The following is a 19,873-nucleotide window of genomic DNA, read 5'->3' as shown; positions in this document are numbered from 1 at the left end:
CTTTATTACACAAAGTCCGATAAATAAGAATTTCCTTGAGTTTAGCCTACATCCCTTAGTGTTTTAGTATCTTCATTAACTGTTGCTTTGATTTAATTCTATTAAGTTTCTTAGTACCTTTTAATCCTCACATAATTATGAGCTCAATTTTTTCCTCCTGGTGCTTTGGTTCTTCTTTGTTCTTGCTGAATGTGGGCTCAGGTTAGGCTTTGAATCCATATCTGAATGGCTGATTGTGTTAATTAGCTGACAAAACTTCTATTTTGTTGAAAAGTTGAAGTAGCTTTTAATTCTATTGCTCCACAAACTTTGGGCTTACATTAATACAGAGGAATTGGGTGGGCTTCAAAAATGTTAGCAAGGGATTCTCTGCCCGGTTGCTGGGTTGGCATGGCCATGGTGGGCATGGCCTAGTTGGCCTCCTGCACCATGGCAGGTGTGTGTGTGTGTGTTTTTGCCCTCTCCGGGCTTCAGAGGCTTTCCTCGAGCCTCCGGGAGGGCGAAACCGGCCTCCCCAGGCTCCAGAGGCCCTCTGGAGGCTGAAAACCGGCCTTCCCGAACTTCCAGTAGGTGCTCATGGTGCTTTTGTGCATGCGCAGAACCTTCTGCACATGCGCAGAGCGTTTGTGATGATGTCTGGGCAGGTGGGCAGAGCCTCCCGCTGCCGCCACTACCGGTTTGCCCGAACCAGGGCGAACCGGTAGAAACCCACCACTGGTCTACACATTTTCGTTTCCAGATTTGGGATCTCTTCCAATATACCCTTCTTATGACATATGACCAGAATTGAATCATAGAGTTATATAAAGACAATTATAATATTGGTAATAGTGCTTTTGATTGCTTTCTTAAAGTTCCCCAAATACAGCATCTAACTTATCCATATAATTTGCAAAAAAAAATTATTGATTACATTTTTATACATTGCTATCTCAATGATATTTTTACTGAGCTGTACTTCATACAACTCCAAGGACCATTTCTTAATTAGTTGCTGCAAGATCAGTGCCTATTTATATGTATGTGGAAATTCTGAATTATTTTGCTACCTGTGTATCACATATTTGTCTATATCAAACTATAACTGCCACTTCATTGCCCATTTTCCCCAATGTGAAGATATTTTTTTTGAACTCTCTAAAACAAAGAACCGAATATCAAAACAATTTTAGAGGAATATCTGCAACTTAATCTTAACCAAAAGCTCAGGAAGTAATAAAGAATATCTTTTGCAATACGGATGGTATAATGAATTTTAGCTGGATGGCAGAGAGCTCTCTCCAGTAGAGCAGATACATAGTTTGATCAGTCTTCCTAGCATAGAAAATTCTATGGCAGTTGAGAGGACAGTTGGGAGACTCAGAAGAATGACAAATCTATTTCAAATTAGCAAGGATGCCTACATAAACTATGTATTCCACACCATGGAAAATAGCTCATGGTATAACCCCTGAAGTATTAAAATAAAAGTAATTTAGATCCATCCAAATTATTTCCTGTCCAGTAGGTAATTTTTTCTTTAGCTGCTCAGAAGCCTTCATATGCTGGAGTTCTTGCATATCCAGCAAGATGCTTGCTCTTTGTTTAAGAGATTATTCATCCATTAAGAAATGTCAAGTCCTGGGGAAATCAGGAGACTCAGGCAGTTCAAATAAGTATAAAGATTTATTGCAAGCTTAAACTCTGTACAAGAATCTGAACTACTAATGGTCAATGGAAATGGACAGTAGTTAAGGGTAGAAGGGATTCAAAGTGGAATACAAAGAGACTTAGATGTCTTGTGGGCATGACGGGACTCATGACTGATGATGCATTTGACCCCTCCCTAAGGATCAATCTAGTCATCTGCTACAATAATATTCTAAGCACGTTTTATGCAAAGATATAATACAGAGGTCTGTCAGTGTGTTGTTGTTATTTTGGCTTCCTTAAGGCTAAAGAGTTTTTTCAAAATGATATTGAAGAGTTCCTAAAATATTTGCATCCTCAGTAATATAGCTTCAGTTTAAGTCTGTCTGGTAAGAAGGTTTTAGTGGCATTTCAATATCAATGGCTAAACCTGCGTATCCCATTAAATCCTATTGTCTGTTGAATAAGCCAAATGGCTTCATACAAACATTATGCTGAACTATAAGCTCTTATTTAAAACTACCATTACATTCACACTATATACTAGGTAAAAATTGAAACATATTAGGATTTACTGTGTTCTCTGAACCAATATGTTTGACAGAGACAACAATGGGTCATAGATAAATGTTATATATATCCTTGTTATGTGGCCTAACTGATAAATCAGTGAGATAGAGAACAATGAATCAACTGGTCTTTTGAAAATCTTTTTCTTTACAGATTGTCTGAAGGAGATGGAGGAAGCAGACCTATTTGACACCAGAAAGTCATCAGGAATAAAGATGACTGCTTTAAATCCTCAGCATGTGACAATTGTCAATCCTCTTCCTCCAAATTACATCAATACTGAAGGAACAGGTTGCTTAACCAATCAGCTTCAATATTTACAGAGAGCGGTCATGAAAGCGATGTGGAGGCACAACTTTTCTTGGCCATTTCATCAACCTGTAGATGCTGAAGGTCTAAAACTTCCAGTAAGAATTTCTAATAATTTGTGTCTCTGTGTAGAGAAAAACAATGTAGTTTCATGTAAAGTTAATTGTTAAAAAATGTTGGTAATATAAGCACACTGGTCTTATCTATTGCAAATTATCTTACTCCAAGCAAAAATGAAAGCTAATATAATGCTTCTTTTAAAAATAATGACAGATAAAAACAAGGTTAAGACTTGTAGCAACAGCAGGAAGTAGTGTTATAACTATATAAATTAGTAAATATACACTGCTCAAAAAAATAAAGGGAACACAAGCAGAAGACATCTGAGATCTGAATGAATGAAATAGCCTTATTAAATACTTCGTTCATTACATACAGTAGTTTTAAAGAACAAAGTATTTAATAAGGCTATTTCATTCGTTCAGATCTCGGATGTCTTCTGCTTGTGTTCCCTTTATTTTTTTGAGCAGTATATATTGCTGTATATTCTGCACATGGCCAAGCCAATCTGAATAGAATCTTCCACCATCTTCCAGTATAGGACTTCATCAAACAGAAAGTTTACTTTACTCAAATCTGAATGACAAAGATTTCCTTACCGGTCAAGGGCAATCATTTGCTAAAGAGATGAAATGCAGAACAGGCCATGTGTTATCTTATATCCTTAGCAGCTTTTCCCCCAACATTGTAATGGTTGAGGTAGATACCACATTCTATCTCAAGACATAACCTGCTTAGTACTACAGCATTTAACTCTACTGAATATTGAAGCATGGGTGTCATATTGAAATAATTGCTATACAATTACATAAGACAGAGATGGAAATCTGTCTTTTTCCAGATATTTCTGAACTATGGCACTCAGCAGTAGAGTATAGCCAATAGTGAAGGATGCTGGGAATTATAATTCAGCATCATCTGCAGAGCTACAGGTCCCTCTTTCAAGTATAAAAAACTTAGACCTATTTCTAATATAATTTTACAATGTGTCATAAAACAGTACCACTTTTAAAACTTGTTACTAACAGAATTCTAATATAAAATTATCGTGGATATGAGAAGCACAAACAAAACCCCACTACAAGTATGTGGCCTTCAACCAGGGGTCATTTTTTTTATTCTTTGACTATCTTCAATCCAATCAAATTTAAGTCTATTGTATATGACCTAAATCTCCTTTTAAAAAGTTCATCCATTTTGTATGAAAAGGTAGGAATGTATACAAAGGTAATGTACTCAAGTCATCAAGTGCCAAAAAGAGATTTAAGCAGAGGCTTGGAAAAAGTAACAGCTTTTATTTTGGCCAAAGAAAATAGCTGGGTGAACAGTTCCACAGCATACAAGCAGCAAGCATGCAAGGAAAGGCCACACCTGGGAAGAGTGTGGTGAACATCTTATACATTCATATAGCCAATCAGAGACAAAAGTTAGTTATCCAACCCTGGGCAATGCCTTGCTCATGCCCTTCTTACCTATACAGCATTCTTTATCTATGCCCTGTCCATGCCTTTCTTATCTATAGAGCATCCCTTGTAGCCTTGTATATTCATGCTCTCTTTATCTATTTGGACTCAACCCTGGGCAGCTCCTTCTTCTGCCCTTGTTATTTATCGAGCAGGATGTTCCTGAGTAGCTCTTTGTTCTGTCCTTCTTATCTATTCTCCAAGGATGTGCTTAGCGTCAGCGCTGAAGCAAGGAACAGAAGTGAGATAGCAGGACTTAGACTAATTCTTTTTTTAAAAAAAAATATTTTCCATTTTTCCAATTTACATAACAATAAGCATTTTTTAACAGTACTGTGTCATGCGTCTCTTACAGTTATCTACATTTATTTCTGTACATTTTTGTTTCTCTGTTCTAACCACTTATACCACTTATCCCAAACCTCGTAAAATTCTGTTTCTTCCTTGCCTTTTATTTCTAATGTGAGCTTATACATCTCGACACATTCTAATATTTTATGAATAATCCTCTCATTCCCTGGTATATTTTCAAGTTTCCAATATTGGGCATAAACAATTCATGCTGCTGTTACTATATGTAAAATGATATGTTGGAGTTGCTTCTTTATCTTTTGATTAATTATTCCTAATAAAAGTAATTCAGGTTTAAATTCAATTTGTTCTCCTGTTATCTCCTGTAGCCATCTCCTTATCTGTTCCCAATATTTCTTTGCTTTGGGGCATTGCCACCATATGTTATAAAATGTTCCGTCCTTATATTTACACTTCCAGCAGTCCGGTTTCATATTTGCGTACATTTTAGCCAATTTCGCCGATGTTAAATGCCACCTATAAAACATGAACTGAAGCAATATAACAAACAATCCTTTACAGAAGCAAAATAGCAAAGGTTAGACTAATTCTTATTACTATGTTCCTATTACTATGTCCCTTCAGTACAAATAGAAGACAATATCTGTAGCTCAGCATTGAACTGTGGAGTCCTTGGTACTCTCTGACCTTGGTTGTTTGCTTGCAGGTATAGTCAATTAGGTAATACCAGTGCTAGTGGGTGTGGGATTTGCTCTCTGTTTATAGTTTGCCCTGCAATATTGGTGGGGGTATGGTTTTCTCCTTGGTAGTCTTTTGATTAGAGCAGGGGTCACCAACCTTTTGGACCTCAGGGACCACTAAATTCATAATTTTAAATCCCACGGACCACTAATATGATCTGCCTAATGACCGGCTGGGTGGACGTGGCTAGGTGGTCATGTGTCTGGGTGGGCATGGCCAACTCGATGTCACTCATGTCGAGGTGTGCCTTACCGGCCTCTACTTACTACTCCTCTCCCAGCCACTCCTCGCCTGCCTGCCCAGGCTCCTTAGGGCCTCAACAGGAAGCAGTTGTTGGAGCTAAGCAGCTACCACGAGAAACAGTTGGCAAAACAGCTCAGTTCAAATTGGATCTGACCGGGAAGGAGGGTCAGCAGAAGCACCTCACTGATGACTATGATCATAGGCTTTTCAAGCAGAGGGAAGACCTGCAGGAGTGCAAAGCCAGGTACTGGTGCCTGGAGGCTCAGTGAGCTGAGATGGTCAGTCAGAACAAGGTCCTCTGGCTCTTCGCAACCAGTGGTGCTTCCCTCCAGCCTTCGCCCAAAGCCCCGCACTAGGAGGCTGAAGCAGACCCCAAGTTGGAATTTCTGCCCTCCTCTGCCCCACACAAAAAGACCCCGAAGTGGGAAACTCTCTGCAGCAACACAAACATTCATTGCATGTATCCGGCCCAGGGGCTGTAGTTTGAAGACCCCTGATTTAGTGCAATATAAAAAAATGCAAATAATTTTTCTGTGGACCACCAAAATTTTCTTGCGGACCACCAGTGGTCCACGGACCACCAGTTGGTGACCGTTGGATTATAATATTGTTTTCTGTTTGATTATCTGTTTGACTGTTTGTCTCCTTGGTAGTTTCTTGATTAGGACATTGTTTTCTGCTTGGTTGTTAGTCTGATATTAATCCCTGTTCAACTGGTTGTAGGCTGCTGGATGGGATGTCCTGATTTTTTTTTGTTTTCTCCTTAGCTTTTTTAATTGTCTCTTTTGAATACCGTGTAAATGTGGTTTATCCCTATGTGGCTGGCATATCTGAGTGTCAAACTTCCCGGAATTTCTTGGGGTTTGAGTTTTTTGTCTTGTTTTTTGGATTTAGCTTGGTCTAGGATTCCCAGTTTCCGAGTTGAAACTATGGTTGAGCAGCTTCCGGTTTGGCTTCCGTCGCCACCAGACGGTCCTTTGAGACCGCCAGCCCCGTCGCCCTAAAGAGCTGCCTTTACAGCTGAAAGGCGGCTCGAAAAACTCCATTTCCTTAAGGAAATGTGAGACAGAGCCGGCGAGGGCAGGTAGAGCCCTCTGCGAAGTCCCCAGAGTTCTTTTTTACCTCTGGGGAGGAAGCAGCTTGAGGCTCCCTATTTTCGCTCACCGCTGCTCCGGGCTTCGGGAGAACTCTGCGTTCTGCAGAGCCAGGTGATGGGACCAGACCAATTAACGAAACTAACAGATCATCTGAACAAGTAGGATGAAATCCGGATCTGGGATCTTAAATTGCAAGTATTTCTAACAACCCTAAGACTGATTTTAAAAGTAAAGAAGAGTGAAAGGGAGAAAAAAGAAAGTTTAAAATGGCGACTGGCTGAGGCTTGAGAAGAAAGCCGAAAGTGAAAGTCCTTCCGTTTGAATAGTTTAATAGGTTACAAAGTAACTGAAACAACAGCGCTGGCTAGAAGTGAAGAGAAAAATTCTTATTTCATTCCTTTTTCTTCTTAGAGACTTGATATTAATATTGTTTGGAGAGAAGTCTTTCTCCATAAAGGGGAGAAAAAAAAATCTGTTTGTGGGGCAGGATGGTGTTAAAACTGACAAAGCCAGACAACCAAGCTGTGAGGGGGGGCTCCCCATTTATAAACCACATGAACAAGTTGTGAGCTTGCAGATGCAGAAGAATGGCTTTACAGACCTAAAGGAATTTGTATTGGAGGAGATGGCAAGACATGATAAGATTGTGAATCAGAACCTTGAAAATTTTAGACAGGAAATTAAAGAGTTGGTTCAACAAAAGTATGATATCCTGAAGCAACATTTGAAAAGTTTTATAGATGCAATTATAAGGATGGATAAAGAGATTAATCTAGAAATAGAGTCTAAAATGAAGGAAGTTGATGATAAGATTGATAATCTGGATAATAAAATACAAAGAATTGAAAATGATTTGAAAAATATTCAAGATAATAGCTCAGAAGTAAAATCCAAAATAAAGGAAGCTGATTACAGGACCTATAATGCAGATAATATAAAACAAAGAATTGAAAAAGAAGTTACAATGATGCAATACAGGTCCATGGAATTTGCGGTCAGAATAAGGGGACTACAAGAAAATAATAGAGATAATTTGAGAAAGATGTCTGCTCAAGTTCTGGCTGGGATTTTAAAGGTTAGTCCTGAAGAGGTATCCTGCAAGATTGATAAGGCCTACAGAGTTAATTCTTGGGTGGCAAAGCAAAGGCAGCTGCCTAGAGTTGTGGTGATCTACTTTACTGATAAAGAAATAAGAAATGATATTGTGCAAAAGTCTTTTAACTCCACTCTTGAAATGCATGGAAGGAAGATTTGGATATTTAAAGAGCTGCCGCCCAAGATGTTAAAAGATAGAAAGGATTTTGGATTTTTGGTGACTGAGCTAAAGAAACAAAACATTCCATTTAGGTGGGATGCCCCAGTTGGTATAATATTGAGATATCAAGGAGAAAGATATCAACTAAATACTGTTGAAAAAGCGGAAGAATTTTACTACAAGGTTCTTAAAATGGATTCAACATCTCCATGTATAATACACGAGGGGAATAAAGAAAAGCAAAATCAACAAGAGATTGAAATTCAGGCTAAGCAGATGGAGGTGGAGGTAATGGAAAAACAAGTTACAGAGGCCATTTTGGACGAGCCGCTTTTGGATTCTCCTTCAGAGGTTATAGTTGGATTACCTATAAATACAAGAGAGGCAGCTTTGGATTCTAATGTGATGATTTATCAAGTTACAGACCAGCATGGAAATCAATCAGCTGATATACAAGTCCTAGAAAGGCAACCAGGATGGAGATCCAAGCCACAAAAAGTTAAGAAAAGAAGAAGCAGGTTCTACAAAACTAAAAAAATTTAGACTAAACAACCGTCTAATGCCAGTTACTTAAGAGACAATTAAATACATGAAAATATAGTTGAGGCAAAGTATTGGTTGATACTATTTTGAGGAGAGTGACAGATCTCTGCAGTGCTGTGCTTTTGGGATGTGGAAGATGGCCTTTAATTGAGTGGATTGGAACTTTCTATTTTGGACTTTTTGACAAATGGATTACGTTTATGCTGAGCTACAAGGCAAGAGAACTATGGGATTGGGGCATGCAGAAGATCTGGAGGTTACCCTAACACGGTGGTTGGAATTAATTATCTAGATGAAAGATATTACAGAAGACACTATATGGAATATAAATATAAAGTCACTCGGGTGGTTTTTTATATACGAAAATATTTATTATTGATGGGGGCAGATGGTAATTGAAGATACTGAACATACTGTTGGAACTAGAATGTGATGTTACCCTAACATGGGTGATAGAATTAACAATCCAGTTGAAAGACATTATAGAAAATATCATATGGAATACAAGCTTAAAGTCATTTGAGGATTTTATTTACATATGGAAATATTTTTTTAGTGGTGTGGGTAGAAGAACAAAAATATTAAAAATATTATGTATGGTAGACCTGTAGGAAAACGGGTGGAGCTGGGTTAGTTTACTGATTGCTTAGTTTAGGAAAAGGGATGTTATGTTATATTAATATACGTAAAAGACTTGAATTAAGAGATATATGTTTGGGGGAGGAGGAAATGGGTAGATTATGAGTTGAAATTGCCAAATTAGGATTTATTATATAATTTTACAGCTGAATGTCGTTCTGAAATGTATAGTATAGGGGGGATATAATAATATTGTTAGAAAGAAAGGGTCAGTATATGGGGGGTGGAGTAAAAGGATGGTAAAGTATTATATAATCTGTTATTAATTTGGGTTTTATTTTGGAGAAGCCACAGGGGGAGGGGAGGGGGAGGGGGGGTTAGGGAGGAGGGGGGGAAGAAAAGGGGGAAAAAATTGTATTTGAAAAACTTTTTCAATAAAAAAAAAAGAAACTATGGTTGAGCCTGTCTATGTGCTGAGATTAAGGGGGCTATCATGAATCTGAGTAATTTTGTCAGCAAAATGCTGTGCAAATTGGTCACTGAGAGCCAAGCAACATAGGTTTCATTGTAGTTTAGTTTAGTTTATTTGCTTTTGCTATCATCACAGGGGTTGGGTAAGAGATCTCAAATCTTTCTCCTTCCCAATAATGACTTGCTAATGCTAAACAATGCTATTGGAAGACAGCTCTCCAACACAATAGAGGAGAGGTAGACACAGTTTGCCTCCTTATTGCCACACCATAATTCCAAACTGGGATACCTACCATGCTCACTAAAATTGGTTCCTTGTCTTTCTCCACCAGTGCTTTGGGCGTCATTTTTGGTGTTTTATTTCCTGGAAGGCTTCAGTAAACTGAGGCAAAATTTGGGATCTTTCACTAGAAAGAGGCCTCTCGGCAGGGGTGAAATGCTCCCAGTTCAGACCGGATCACCCAATCCGGTAGCGATGGCGGCGGGTGGTTAAGAGAACTGGTAGCAAAAATCCCTGCGCCCATCCCCCATGCCCAGCTGAGCCGTGCGATCATCAGAGGCTGTTTTTTAAACTTTTAAAAGCATTTTTTCTACAACCTCTTCGGCCGAAAAAATGCTTTTAAAAGTAAAAAAAAAAAAGCCTCTGATGATCGCATGGCTCAGCTGGGATCGTCAGAGGCTTTTAAAAGCATTTTTTTCTGCCACCTCTTCGGCCGAAGAGGTGGTAGAAAAAATGCTTTTAAAAGTAAAAAAAAAAAAAAAAAAGAAAGAAAAAGTTGGCCACGCCCACCCAGTCACATTACCCCCACCACCACCAAGCCACGCCCATAGAACCGGTAGTAACAAATTTTAGATTTCACCCCTGCCCCTCAGGGCAACAATGTTCAGTACTTGGTTCAACTCCTGTTGCTGGTTCATCAAGCTCTGAATAGTTTTCTGCCAAGAGAGCTGGTGATTTCTCTAAGCGCTTTTTGAAAGCAGTGAGATCCATTAGGCTCTTGTGGTGGGTCATTCAAATAGGCTGTTGGCGGCTAACAATAGGGCCATCCAAATAGGATATGTATGCCTAGCAATCACAGGTGGATCCAAAAATGATCTGAAGAAAGACCTCTTAATAAAATGTTCCTTCCAATCATCAGATAAAGCTTCTCATTCTTCTTTACGGGCATTATGCTGCATGGCAATTAGCAATGGCTTAGACCAGTTACCATAAATCAGCACCCTAGGCGAGTCATGTAATTAGTACTCCTCAGTCCATACATGTAATTTTTAATTTTTTTTTTCTTAAAATGTGTTGCCCTATATAATGTGGCAGCCCCTTGGTTCATCTATACAGATAGGTCACCCCTGCTACTAATAACTGGTTCCAGTGGTGGGATTCAGCCAGTTCGCACCACTTCAGGAGAACTGGTGGTTAACTTTCTGAGCAGTTTGGCAAACTGGTTGTTGGAAGAAATCATGAGGGCACCAGTTGTTAAATTACTTGAATCTCACCACTGGCTGGTTCTGAAGTTCATCTATATTCAGGCCTTCATCTCTTATCTCTTCTTAGTTGTGCCATAATACATCTGGACCATTGGGCCTTTACAAATCTTTCTAGGGCTTTTGGGGGATTTTCCCAGTAAAGGCTAAATCCCTCAGACACATGTCCATTTTTGATTTGACAAACTCAACTTGTCAGTTTATCCAAAAAGTGCTTTCAAAGTGACTTGCATATCTGGTGTTGGACCTCTAGAGAAACTGTCATTTGAGCTTAATATAACAAGTTAGGGTTGGAAGTTACCACTGGGCCTGTTCTGCCTGTTTGCATTTCTCAGACAGACACTTAAAATGTTTTTTTTTTTTTTCTGGATGTAAAACTATTACACCATCAACCTTGACTTATCCACTATGGCAGACTTTTGTCTATGGCCCTTTAAGAAGACTTAAAAGAACAAGAGGAAATGGGTTTTTTTAAAACTACTTTTCTACCTGCTGTCTACCTTCTACAGCAGGGGTGTCAAATCAAGGCCCGTGGGCCGCATCCAGCTCCCAGGATGCTTAGATCTGGCCTGTGGGGCCGGTCTGGAAATATCAAAGGATCGGCCTGTTTTCAGCTGGCAGAGTGCTGCAGGAGGCCACGGAGGCCGAAAACAGACCGCCCGGGGCCTCCGCACAGCTCATTTTCGGTCAGCAGAGTGCTGCAGGAGGCCACGGAGGCCGAAAACAGACCGCCCGGGGCCTCCGCACAGCTCATTTTCGGTCAGCAGAGTGCTGCAGGAGGACCGGCTTAAACTGGCTTACAATTATGTAGCCTCAAGTAAGCGTCTGATCTGGATAGAAAACAAGCAACATCCCTATGTTAATACTACAGTTTAATGCAGATTTTACATACTGTAGGTCCATTTAATCTACAATCAACAATCTATTCTGTATTCTATATTCTGTATTCTATTCTGTATCTATAATTGACAGCCATTTCTATTTATTATCCTGGAAATTTACCTCTGCTGTTAGATCTTGTATTATCATTGTTATTTATGCTATTGTATTTTTATTATTAGTTGAATAATAAAAATACAGTAGTATAAATAGCTTTTCTGCCTGGATAAGCAATTTACTATTAAACAATGGAGTATAAATTTAGAAATAAAAAGTTTAGTGGAATATGAAGAATAAGTAATAAATGTTTGCCAGTCATATCTGGTAGAAGTGATAGGAAAATGGTTATAGTAAAGAACTGTGGAAAGAAAGGGGAAAGGGGGCATCTTGAGCCTGTGTCAAATGCCCACCATGACCATGCCCAACTCTGGCCACCACCACCCCAGCTCTCCGAGGTCAAACACATCCCTGATGCGGCCTTCAATGAAATTGAGTTTGACACCCTGTTCTACCCTAATAATCCCTAGAAATCTATAATTTCCCAAAATTCAGGATACACTTAAACATCATTAAAATGAGACTCCTGAAGGCCACAGAAACATAATGACACTGCTCCTTTGCTGTTTGATCACAAATGACGTATGAGCAGGCCATGATTACAGTTTGAGAATCTTTTGTGCACACAGTGCTGCTTATTGTGAAATTACTCTTTGATGGAATTCAAGTACAGATAATCTTCGACTTATGACTGACCATGTAACAACTATTTGAAATGTAAAAAGGACTTTAAAAATCTAAAAAAAAATTAAAAATGGGAAAAGAGACAAGTGAAATTCTCTGGTTCAAATATTACTTTTATCTTACCGGATATTGGTAAATTGCTGTTCTCTTAGCCCCTATATGACTGTTTGCCATTAGCTTGTTTAGAGGGCGGTTACTTGAATTTTCCTTTTATAAATGTAATGTTTCTTATTCCATGTATTTACTAATGATTTAGGTTTCAGTAGGACCTTGGCTGATTTATTGTTTTATGTTAAAGATATTATTGTAGGCAATGACATTGTTCACATGAGAAATCCTTCTCAATCTCCCCATATTCATGTCGCGTATGTATGTTTTGGAGTTACAAACTATGCTCTTTAAATCTACAATCCTCATATGTTGTTGTTTTTCCTCTGCCTCTTATTTATTTTTAAAACATACAGGATTATTATAATATTGTAAAGGAGCCCATGGACTTGACCACAATTCAGAAACGTCTGGAACATCAATACTACACATGTGCTGCAGAATGTATTGAAAACTTCAAGACAATGTTTGCAAACTGCTATTTATATAATAAGGTATCTATAATGGATGACCGGATCTATAAATATAAATATTTGAGACAAACGTTTGGTTGGGCTACAGTTAGTCCTTATTTAGTGACTGCTTTGTTAACTGTTCTCCGTTACGATGATGATGAAAAAGTAACTTTGCGACCAATCCTCATATTTACAGCCTTTGTACGTCTGTAAAGCAAAGGAAAGCTGAAGTAAGATTATAAGCACAGTCCCAGTTTCACTTAGTGACTGCTTCATTTAACAAATGAACTGCCAATCCCAATTGCAGTTGCTAAATGAGGACTACCTGCATTTGGGCTTCTTCAACACCACTTGTTCCATAATGAATTGGTGAAAATAGAAGCTATAAAGAGGCCCTTTTCTTTTTCCTAGTTAGTTTTCCACTTGACTATTAACTATTTTATTTCTTTTATTTATTCTTTATTTCTTGTTTTATTTTTCTAGCAGTCTGTTTAATCATACCCGTTCACCAAGAAAACATTTGCAGAAGCTACATGAGGTTGCCTAATGATTTGTCTCAAACTGTCTCTTTTACTTCTGTCCATCAATTTCTATATTGGCATATAGATGGGGATGATTTTACTGTTCCAATGCAAAGTTAGACTGGTGTCAAAGATTCTTAACTTCAAATGTGTAAATAAAATCTCCATCTAAAAAAAAACCTATAGTCCCGAGTGACTTCTAAAAAATTTTAGTATAAAGAATATTTTCTTACACATTCAGAGAATTGAGGGTTTCTATACCCTGAGTAGTATAGTGGTGAGATCTAGCAGCTTTATGAGCAATTTTACCTTGGACAGTAATAGGCTCCAACATTTATCTTGCAGCCTGGTGATGACATTGTTTTCATGGCCCAAGAACTCGAAAAAGTATTTCTGCAGAAGATTGCCCAGATGCCCCCAGATGAGAAAATAGTGGTGACCAATAAAGGGAAAAAAGGGGAAGGAAACACAGACGGTAAGAAATGCTTGACTTGATATTTCTAAACAGATTATATTGCTTGCTAAAGCGTTTTTCTAAAATCTTAATAGCTGGGCAGAAGCCTCTATAAATGCAGTTGCTGGGGGAGGGGGGAGTATATGGTGACTGTAGACAGTTTGGTATTTGGTCTTAGTAATTTTTGCTGAATTATTGAAGGATAAAGAATACTGCACTTTTTAAGTTGAAACTTTAGAAAAGCCCAGGAAAATGAGGTTGGTAACTATACACCTATGGAGGGAAGGGCAGCGAAATGTATCATACTTTTAAGCCACCTGATTATAAATAAAAATTAAACATTGACCCTGTATTGGGCTGAAATTCAGCAGGTTCTGACGAACCGGTAGCAGAAATTTTGAGTAGTTTGGAGAACCGGCAAATACCACCTCTGGCTGGCTCCAGAGTGGGGTGGGAATGGAGATTTTGCAATATCCTTCCCCCAGGAGTGGGGAGGAAATGGGGATTTTGCAGTATCCTTCTTCTGGAGTGGGATGGGAATGGAGATTTTGCAGTATCCTTCCCCTGCCATGCCCACCAAGCCACACCCACCAAGCCACGCCACACCCACCAAGCCATGCCCACAGAACTGGTAGTAAAAAAAATTGAATTCCACCACTGCCCTGTATATTTACTGCTGAAAATACAATGGTGTGGTTCATAAGAATGTCTCTAAATTATTTTGTTATTAAACAGGATTAAGATAAAAGAGTGGATTGGTTCCATCTCTTGAGCATAATTCTGTACAGTAATAATCGAACACACTATACTTTTCACATACTCTATGGTTACTACCAGTACTTTCTTCTTCTCTTTCTGTCAAACTGAATTTTCTTTCTCTCTTCTTCGTTACACACTAAGCTCTTAAAGGGAGACCAGATTTTTATCCAAAGTCTGACTTATTTATTGTTCCAAAGGTTTTTTGGAATTAGAGCCTCAATTGCTAGTTCATTCCAGTAATTCTTTCTCATGGGTTTCTTCCATTTCCTTACATCATGCATAGTAAAGCTGTACATCATGTCCTAGTTGCTAATATTTTGTAACATATAGCTTACATCTTTGGTACTTATTAGATAATCATCTGCATTCAAATTAGCCATGATAGTTATCTTCTATTAATGTGCCATTCTTTAAATACTACGGTAATATACTGTTGGTAGAAGCATCATCATTAAGGAACCAACAACCCAAATGGTGTTTCTTGTTTTGGTCATATAAATATTAAATACCCACAGTTATATACCTATTGGAGTCTATAGCACTCGGGTATTTTCTTGCTTTATGCTGAAGTAAGGCAGATTGCCGTGGTTATATCTGAATACTATAGTTTAAATCTTAGTAATTGTATAAGATGGTGTAGTCTTGTGTGCTATGAAAGTGGGGAAAGAATCACAATGAAGAGTCTAGCTTCTTTATGTGGGAATGCTACCTGGAGCCCATCACTAATACACTATCACTTTGTTTTCTTAGCTGCTGAGCAATCTGATGCAAAAAAATCAATAATTCAGCAGACCAAAAAATCCAGAAAAATCAAGCAGTTCCAAATGAAAATAGCAACCCTACAACTGCACACCGCAGAGCCTTCTCCTTCTTTGAGTGTCACACCAACATCTGAAGCGGTTATCAAAGTAAGACGAAAAAGATATATAGTTCTTTATATTTCAGCAGTTAGAAGCTGTGAGGTTGATTGCATGTTGACTTCAACCTCTTGTTTAGGAAATGGAGAGTAGAAATGGACACAGTATGGAATTGCCTGATAAGAACTGGTCTCAAGTTGATTTAGAGCACGGTTATCCCAACCTTTGGCTTGCTTGGGCCTCATTATTATCATTATTTTATTTATTTAATTTGTATACCGCCCTTCTCCAACAGGACTCAGGGCGGTGAACAGCCACGGTAAAAACACAACATATAAAATTTAAAAGCAATTTAAAAAACATTAAATAATTTTGGCCATCAATTTAAAATAACCCAGTTAAAACCAATTATAAATTTAAAACCGCAAGGATGGGGTCAAGCCAGCCTGGCTAGATGAAATAGATGTGTTTTCACGGCCCGACGAAAAATTAAGGAAAGAAAAATTATTTTAGCCTGTGTATAAAATATATAATATAGTTAATGTATATAAATAAAAAGCTTTTATTTTATTTTTTATATTTTATTATCTTCTGGGGCCACATTACTAGCTGTCCAGGGTTGCATATAGCCTGCAGGCTGTGGGTTGGACCAGTGGTGGGTTTCTACCGGTTCGCCCTGGTTCCTGCAAACCGGTAGCAGCGGGAGGCTCCGCTCACCTGCCTGGATGTCATCATGGACGGACTGTGCATGTGCTGCGTGCGCATGGTCACAGTTGTGAACCGGTAGTGAAGGTACCGTATTTTTCGGAGTATAAGACGCACCGGAGTATAAAACGCACCTACCTTTTTCGGTGAGGAAAAGAAGAAAAAGAAATCTCCCTCTGCCTCTGCCTCTGCCTCTGCCTCTGCCTCTGAGCAATTTTGCAGCAAAGCAAACAGCCTGCTTTACTTTCATTTTTGTTTTCAGCATAGCTTGATTAGCACAAAGAAAAAAAAAATCTGCTCCAGCAAATTACCTCTTTGCAGCAAGCAGCAGAGCCCTGCGCAAAACAGCGGAGAGCAAATCAGCGGAGAGTCGGGAGACCGATCCAATCAACTTGTGCTAATTAGGCTGCGCTGAAACTGAAAGAGCTGTTTTTTTCTTGCTGTTTGCTGCAAGGAGGTAACTGCTGTGAGGCACAGGCCAAGGGGTGGGGGCCAGAGGGTAGGCGGGGCTACATTCCGTGTATAAAATGCACCTAAATTTTCACCCCCTTTTAAGGGGGAAAAAGGTGCGTCTTATACTCCAAAAAATACGGTAAGTGGAACCCACCACTGGGTTGGACATGCCTGATCTAGAGGGCATCACTTTGAGGAAGACTGTTTTAGGTAAGAACTCAGTACTCAAAGTAGCAGGTCTTTTAGAGGTAAAAGAAATACATGTCTAGTAGGATCAGACTGTAAAAATGTAAATATTAAAATAATATACAATGTGGAAATGTTATATCCATTCATTTACTCATTTTGTCTCTTTCTCCTTACTCTCTTACTCTCTGAAACGATGGTACAGTAGAGTGTTTAGGCCAAAGAGTAGTTTATAAATCTGAACATTTTGAAAAAGTGTGTTTTTTAAAATTTTTCTAACATATTTGTAATTGGTTTTAACTGGGTTGTTTTAAATTGATGGCCAAAATTATTTAATGTCTTTTAAACTGCTTTTAAATTTTATATGTTGTGTTTTACCGTGGCTGTCCACCACCCTGAGTCCTGTTGGAGAAGGGCAGTATACAAATTAAATAAATAAATAAATAAATAAAAATATTTGAAAAAATATATTTTTTTTATTTTATTTTGATAAAAAATAATGAATGGCTTCAACTAAAATATTAGTAAGTTTCTTATAGCATCTGGGGGAAGAGGAGGATTTAAAAAAAGCTACCTGAGTATTATAATTAAGTTTTGACTGTCTTATTCCAAGGATCGTAAACCAGATTTTAAATGTACAATTCTCTCTTTAATAAGCCATGTTCCTGTAATGAAAAGGGTGTAAAAAGGAAAGCTGATACCACTACAGCGACCATCACCGCAAGCACCGAATCTTCTCCAGTGCTCCTTGAGCCCAAAATAACCAAGATCTCCACTAGAGAAGAATTCCTGTCCCAAGAAGCCTTATCAGATTCGTGGCAGCCAACTGAACCCACAGAAAATATAGAGCTAATAGAACCACTGGAATACTGTAATGAAATTCTTATAGAATTGATGTCAAACCGGCATGCCGCCTATGCTTGGCCATTTTACAAGCCAATAGAGACCGCTGCCTTGGATCCTGAAGAATATCTCAATATTATTAAATGTCCTATGGATCTTGGAACTATTAAAGTAAGTAGGTTTGGCATCATAAATGGAATTGATTGCTCTATACGGGTGGTCCTCAACTTACAACCAGTTGCTTAGAGACCGGTCAAACCAAAAAAGGTATTTACAATCAAGATTCGAAGTTCCAGTGGCAACACACACACCCCGGCGGCAGTCATGTGATCGCATTTTGGTTGCTTGGAAGCCAGCCTGTATTTATTTATTTATTATTTATTTATTAGTTCAATTTATATGCCACCCTTCTCCGGAGATTCAGGGCGGCTTACAATGCGTTAAGCAATAGCCTTCATACTTTTGTATATACCTGCTTAGTAGCGCTTTCAACCCCCTCTAAGCGATGTTCTTTTTTATACAAAGTCAGCTTATTGCCCCCACAATCTGGGTCCTCATTTTACCTACCTCGAAAGGATGGAAGGCTGAGTCAACCTTGAGCCTGGTGAGATTCGAACTTGCAGTAATTGCAGGCAGCTGGTGCTAATTAACAGCACTTTAGTCTGCTGCGCCACCAAGGCTCTTACAGCGGTCTGCAGTATCCTTTGGTCAAATTACTATGATTACATTTGTTGCCAAAAACCAGCATGCTTAACAACCACACATTCACTTTGACTTCAGCATTCATTTAACCACCACTGCAAAAAAATCACCACTCATAAACTTGGGTATAACCACAAACAGCACAACTTACGACTATAATTCTGGATTCCAATACTGTCATAAGTAAAGGACCACCTATATCTTATGTCATTTTAAAACCAGTGTGTCAGGTAATAGTCATAGGTAATAGGTAATATAAGAGCCTTGGTAGTACAGTGGTCTAAACCACCCTGTTGTTAACACAGCTGCCTGCAATTACTGCAGGTTCAAATCTCACCAGGCTCAAGGTTGACTCAGCCTTCCATCCTTTCTAAGGTAGGTAAAATGAGGACCCAGTTTGTGGGGGCAATAAGCTGACTTTGTATAAAATATACAAAAGTATGAAGGCTATTGCTTAACGCATTGTAAGCCGCCCTGAGTCTCCGGAAAAGGGCGGCATATAAATCAAATTTTTTTTAAAAAAAAATAGTCGGATAGCCATCACTTTTCTGCATTAGCGCCAATCTGTCATTTTCTGTAGTATCTGGCATCCAATAAAATTTGTGAGACTGAAAGAATGTCTCAACCTGGTTTGAATCAAAATATTGTCATGTAAGAGATGATGCCATTGTAGTTATTCATTGCATTGTCTTTGTATAAACTAAAACATGGTAGAACAGTACTGGCGCAGAAACCAAAGGTTTGGTACGGATCCTATGATAGTGAAGGCCTGATCAAAGAAGAATTTTTTTAAAAAATAGTAGAAAAGCAAGATATAAGATGATATGGAATAGGTAATCCAAAGGTGTTTCCAGCTGTTGCTGCAATAGTGGTGTGGATATCAAATTGGGAAGCATATTGAGAAATACTGTCTCTTGGAAAGTAAAATTAAATATATTATTCCATGTTTGGGAACATAAGATATGTTGTAAATGTGAGGCTACAGAATTGTATATGTTAACACTGGTGACCATAAAACTTGACACTTTGTGTGATTTTGCTTACTCAACGTTCCCATTCAGAGCACAGATATTGCTATAAGATACCTGGCTGAAAGAATTCTTCTATTTTTTACAGAACAAACTGGATAATTGTGAATATAAAGACACACAAGAATTTGCTGCTGATATTAGGCTAATGTTTATGAATTACTATAGATACCATTCTCCAGATCATGAAATAGTGTCAATGGCAAGAAAACTGCAGGTGAGTTATTAACAAGGGGAAAAAATAATACATTTCATTGGAGGATCCCAGTGAAATTACAGTAAGTGCTGTTGTGCAACATAGTACATAGCTGGAGAAGTGTTCCTGCCTGAAATAAAGAATAAGTTATTATCCTCTGAATTCCATTTACTGTATATGAACCTGCCCAACTGGCAATTAAATTGAACTTCTATACTAGTTATGATACAAT

The 19,873-nt window shown here is 38.4% G+C and overlaps 1 protein-coding gene across 1 annotated transcript in view; it reads left to right on the top strand.

Annotated features, from left to right (window-relative positions):
- Nucleotides 1–1,410: 1,410 nt before the first annotated feature.
- BRDT (bromodomain testis associated) overlaps nucleotides 1,411–19,873 on the top strand; it is a 37,508-nt gene continuing 19,045 nt past the window's right edge. The window contains exons 1-7 of the mRNA XM_070939398.1: nucleotides 1,411–1,441; nucleotides 2,353–2,606; nucleotides 12,839–12,976; nucleotides 13,804–13,933; nucleotides 15,422–15,579; nucleotides 17,530–17,886; nucleotides 19,534–19,662. Of these exons, the coding sequence (XP_070795499.1) occupies nucleotides 1,411–1,441; nucleotides 2,353–2,606; nucleotides 12,839–12,976; nucleotides 13,804–13,933; nucleotides 15,422–15,579; nucleotides 17,530–17,886; nucleotides 19,534–19,662 (1,197 nt within the window). The remainder of the gene's footprint in view (nucleotides 1,442–2,352; nucleotides 2,607–12,838; nucleotides 12,977–13,803; nucleotides 13,934–15,421; nucleotides 15,580–17,529; nucleotides 17,887–19,533; nucleotides 19,663–19,873) is intronic.

This window comes from Pituophis catenifer, unplaced genomic scaffold (assembly GCF_029215685.1).
Source record: "Pituophis catenifer annectens isolate HBS135680 unplaced genomic scaffold, rPitCat1.0.hap2 SCAF_3, whole genome shotgun sequence".
NCBI lineage: Eukaryota > Metazoa > Chordata > Lepidosauria > Squamata > Colubridae > Pituophis > Pituophis catenifer.
Note: the sequence above shows the minus strand (reverse complement) of the source record. Positions and strands in the feature narration are given on the sequence as shown.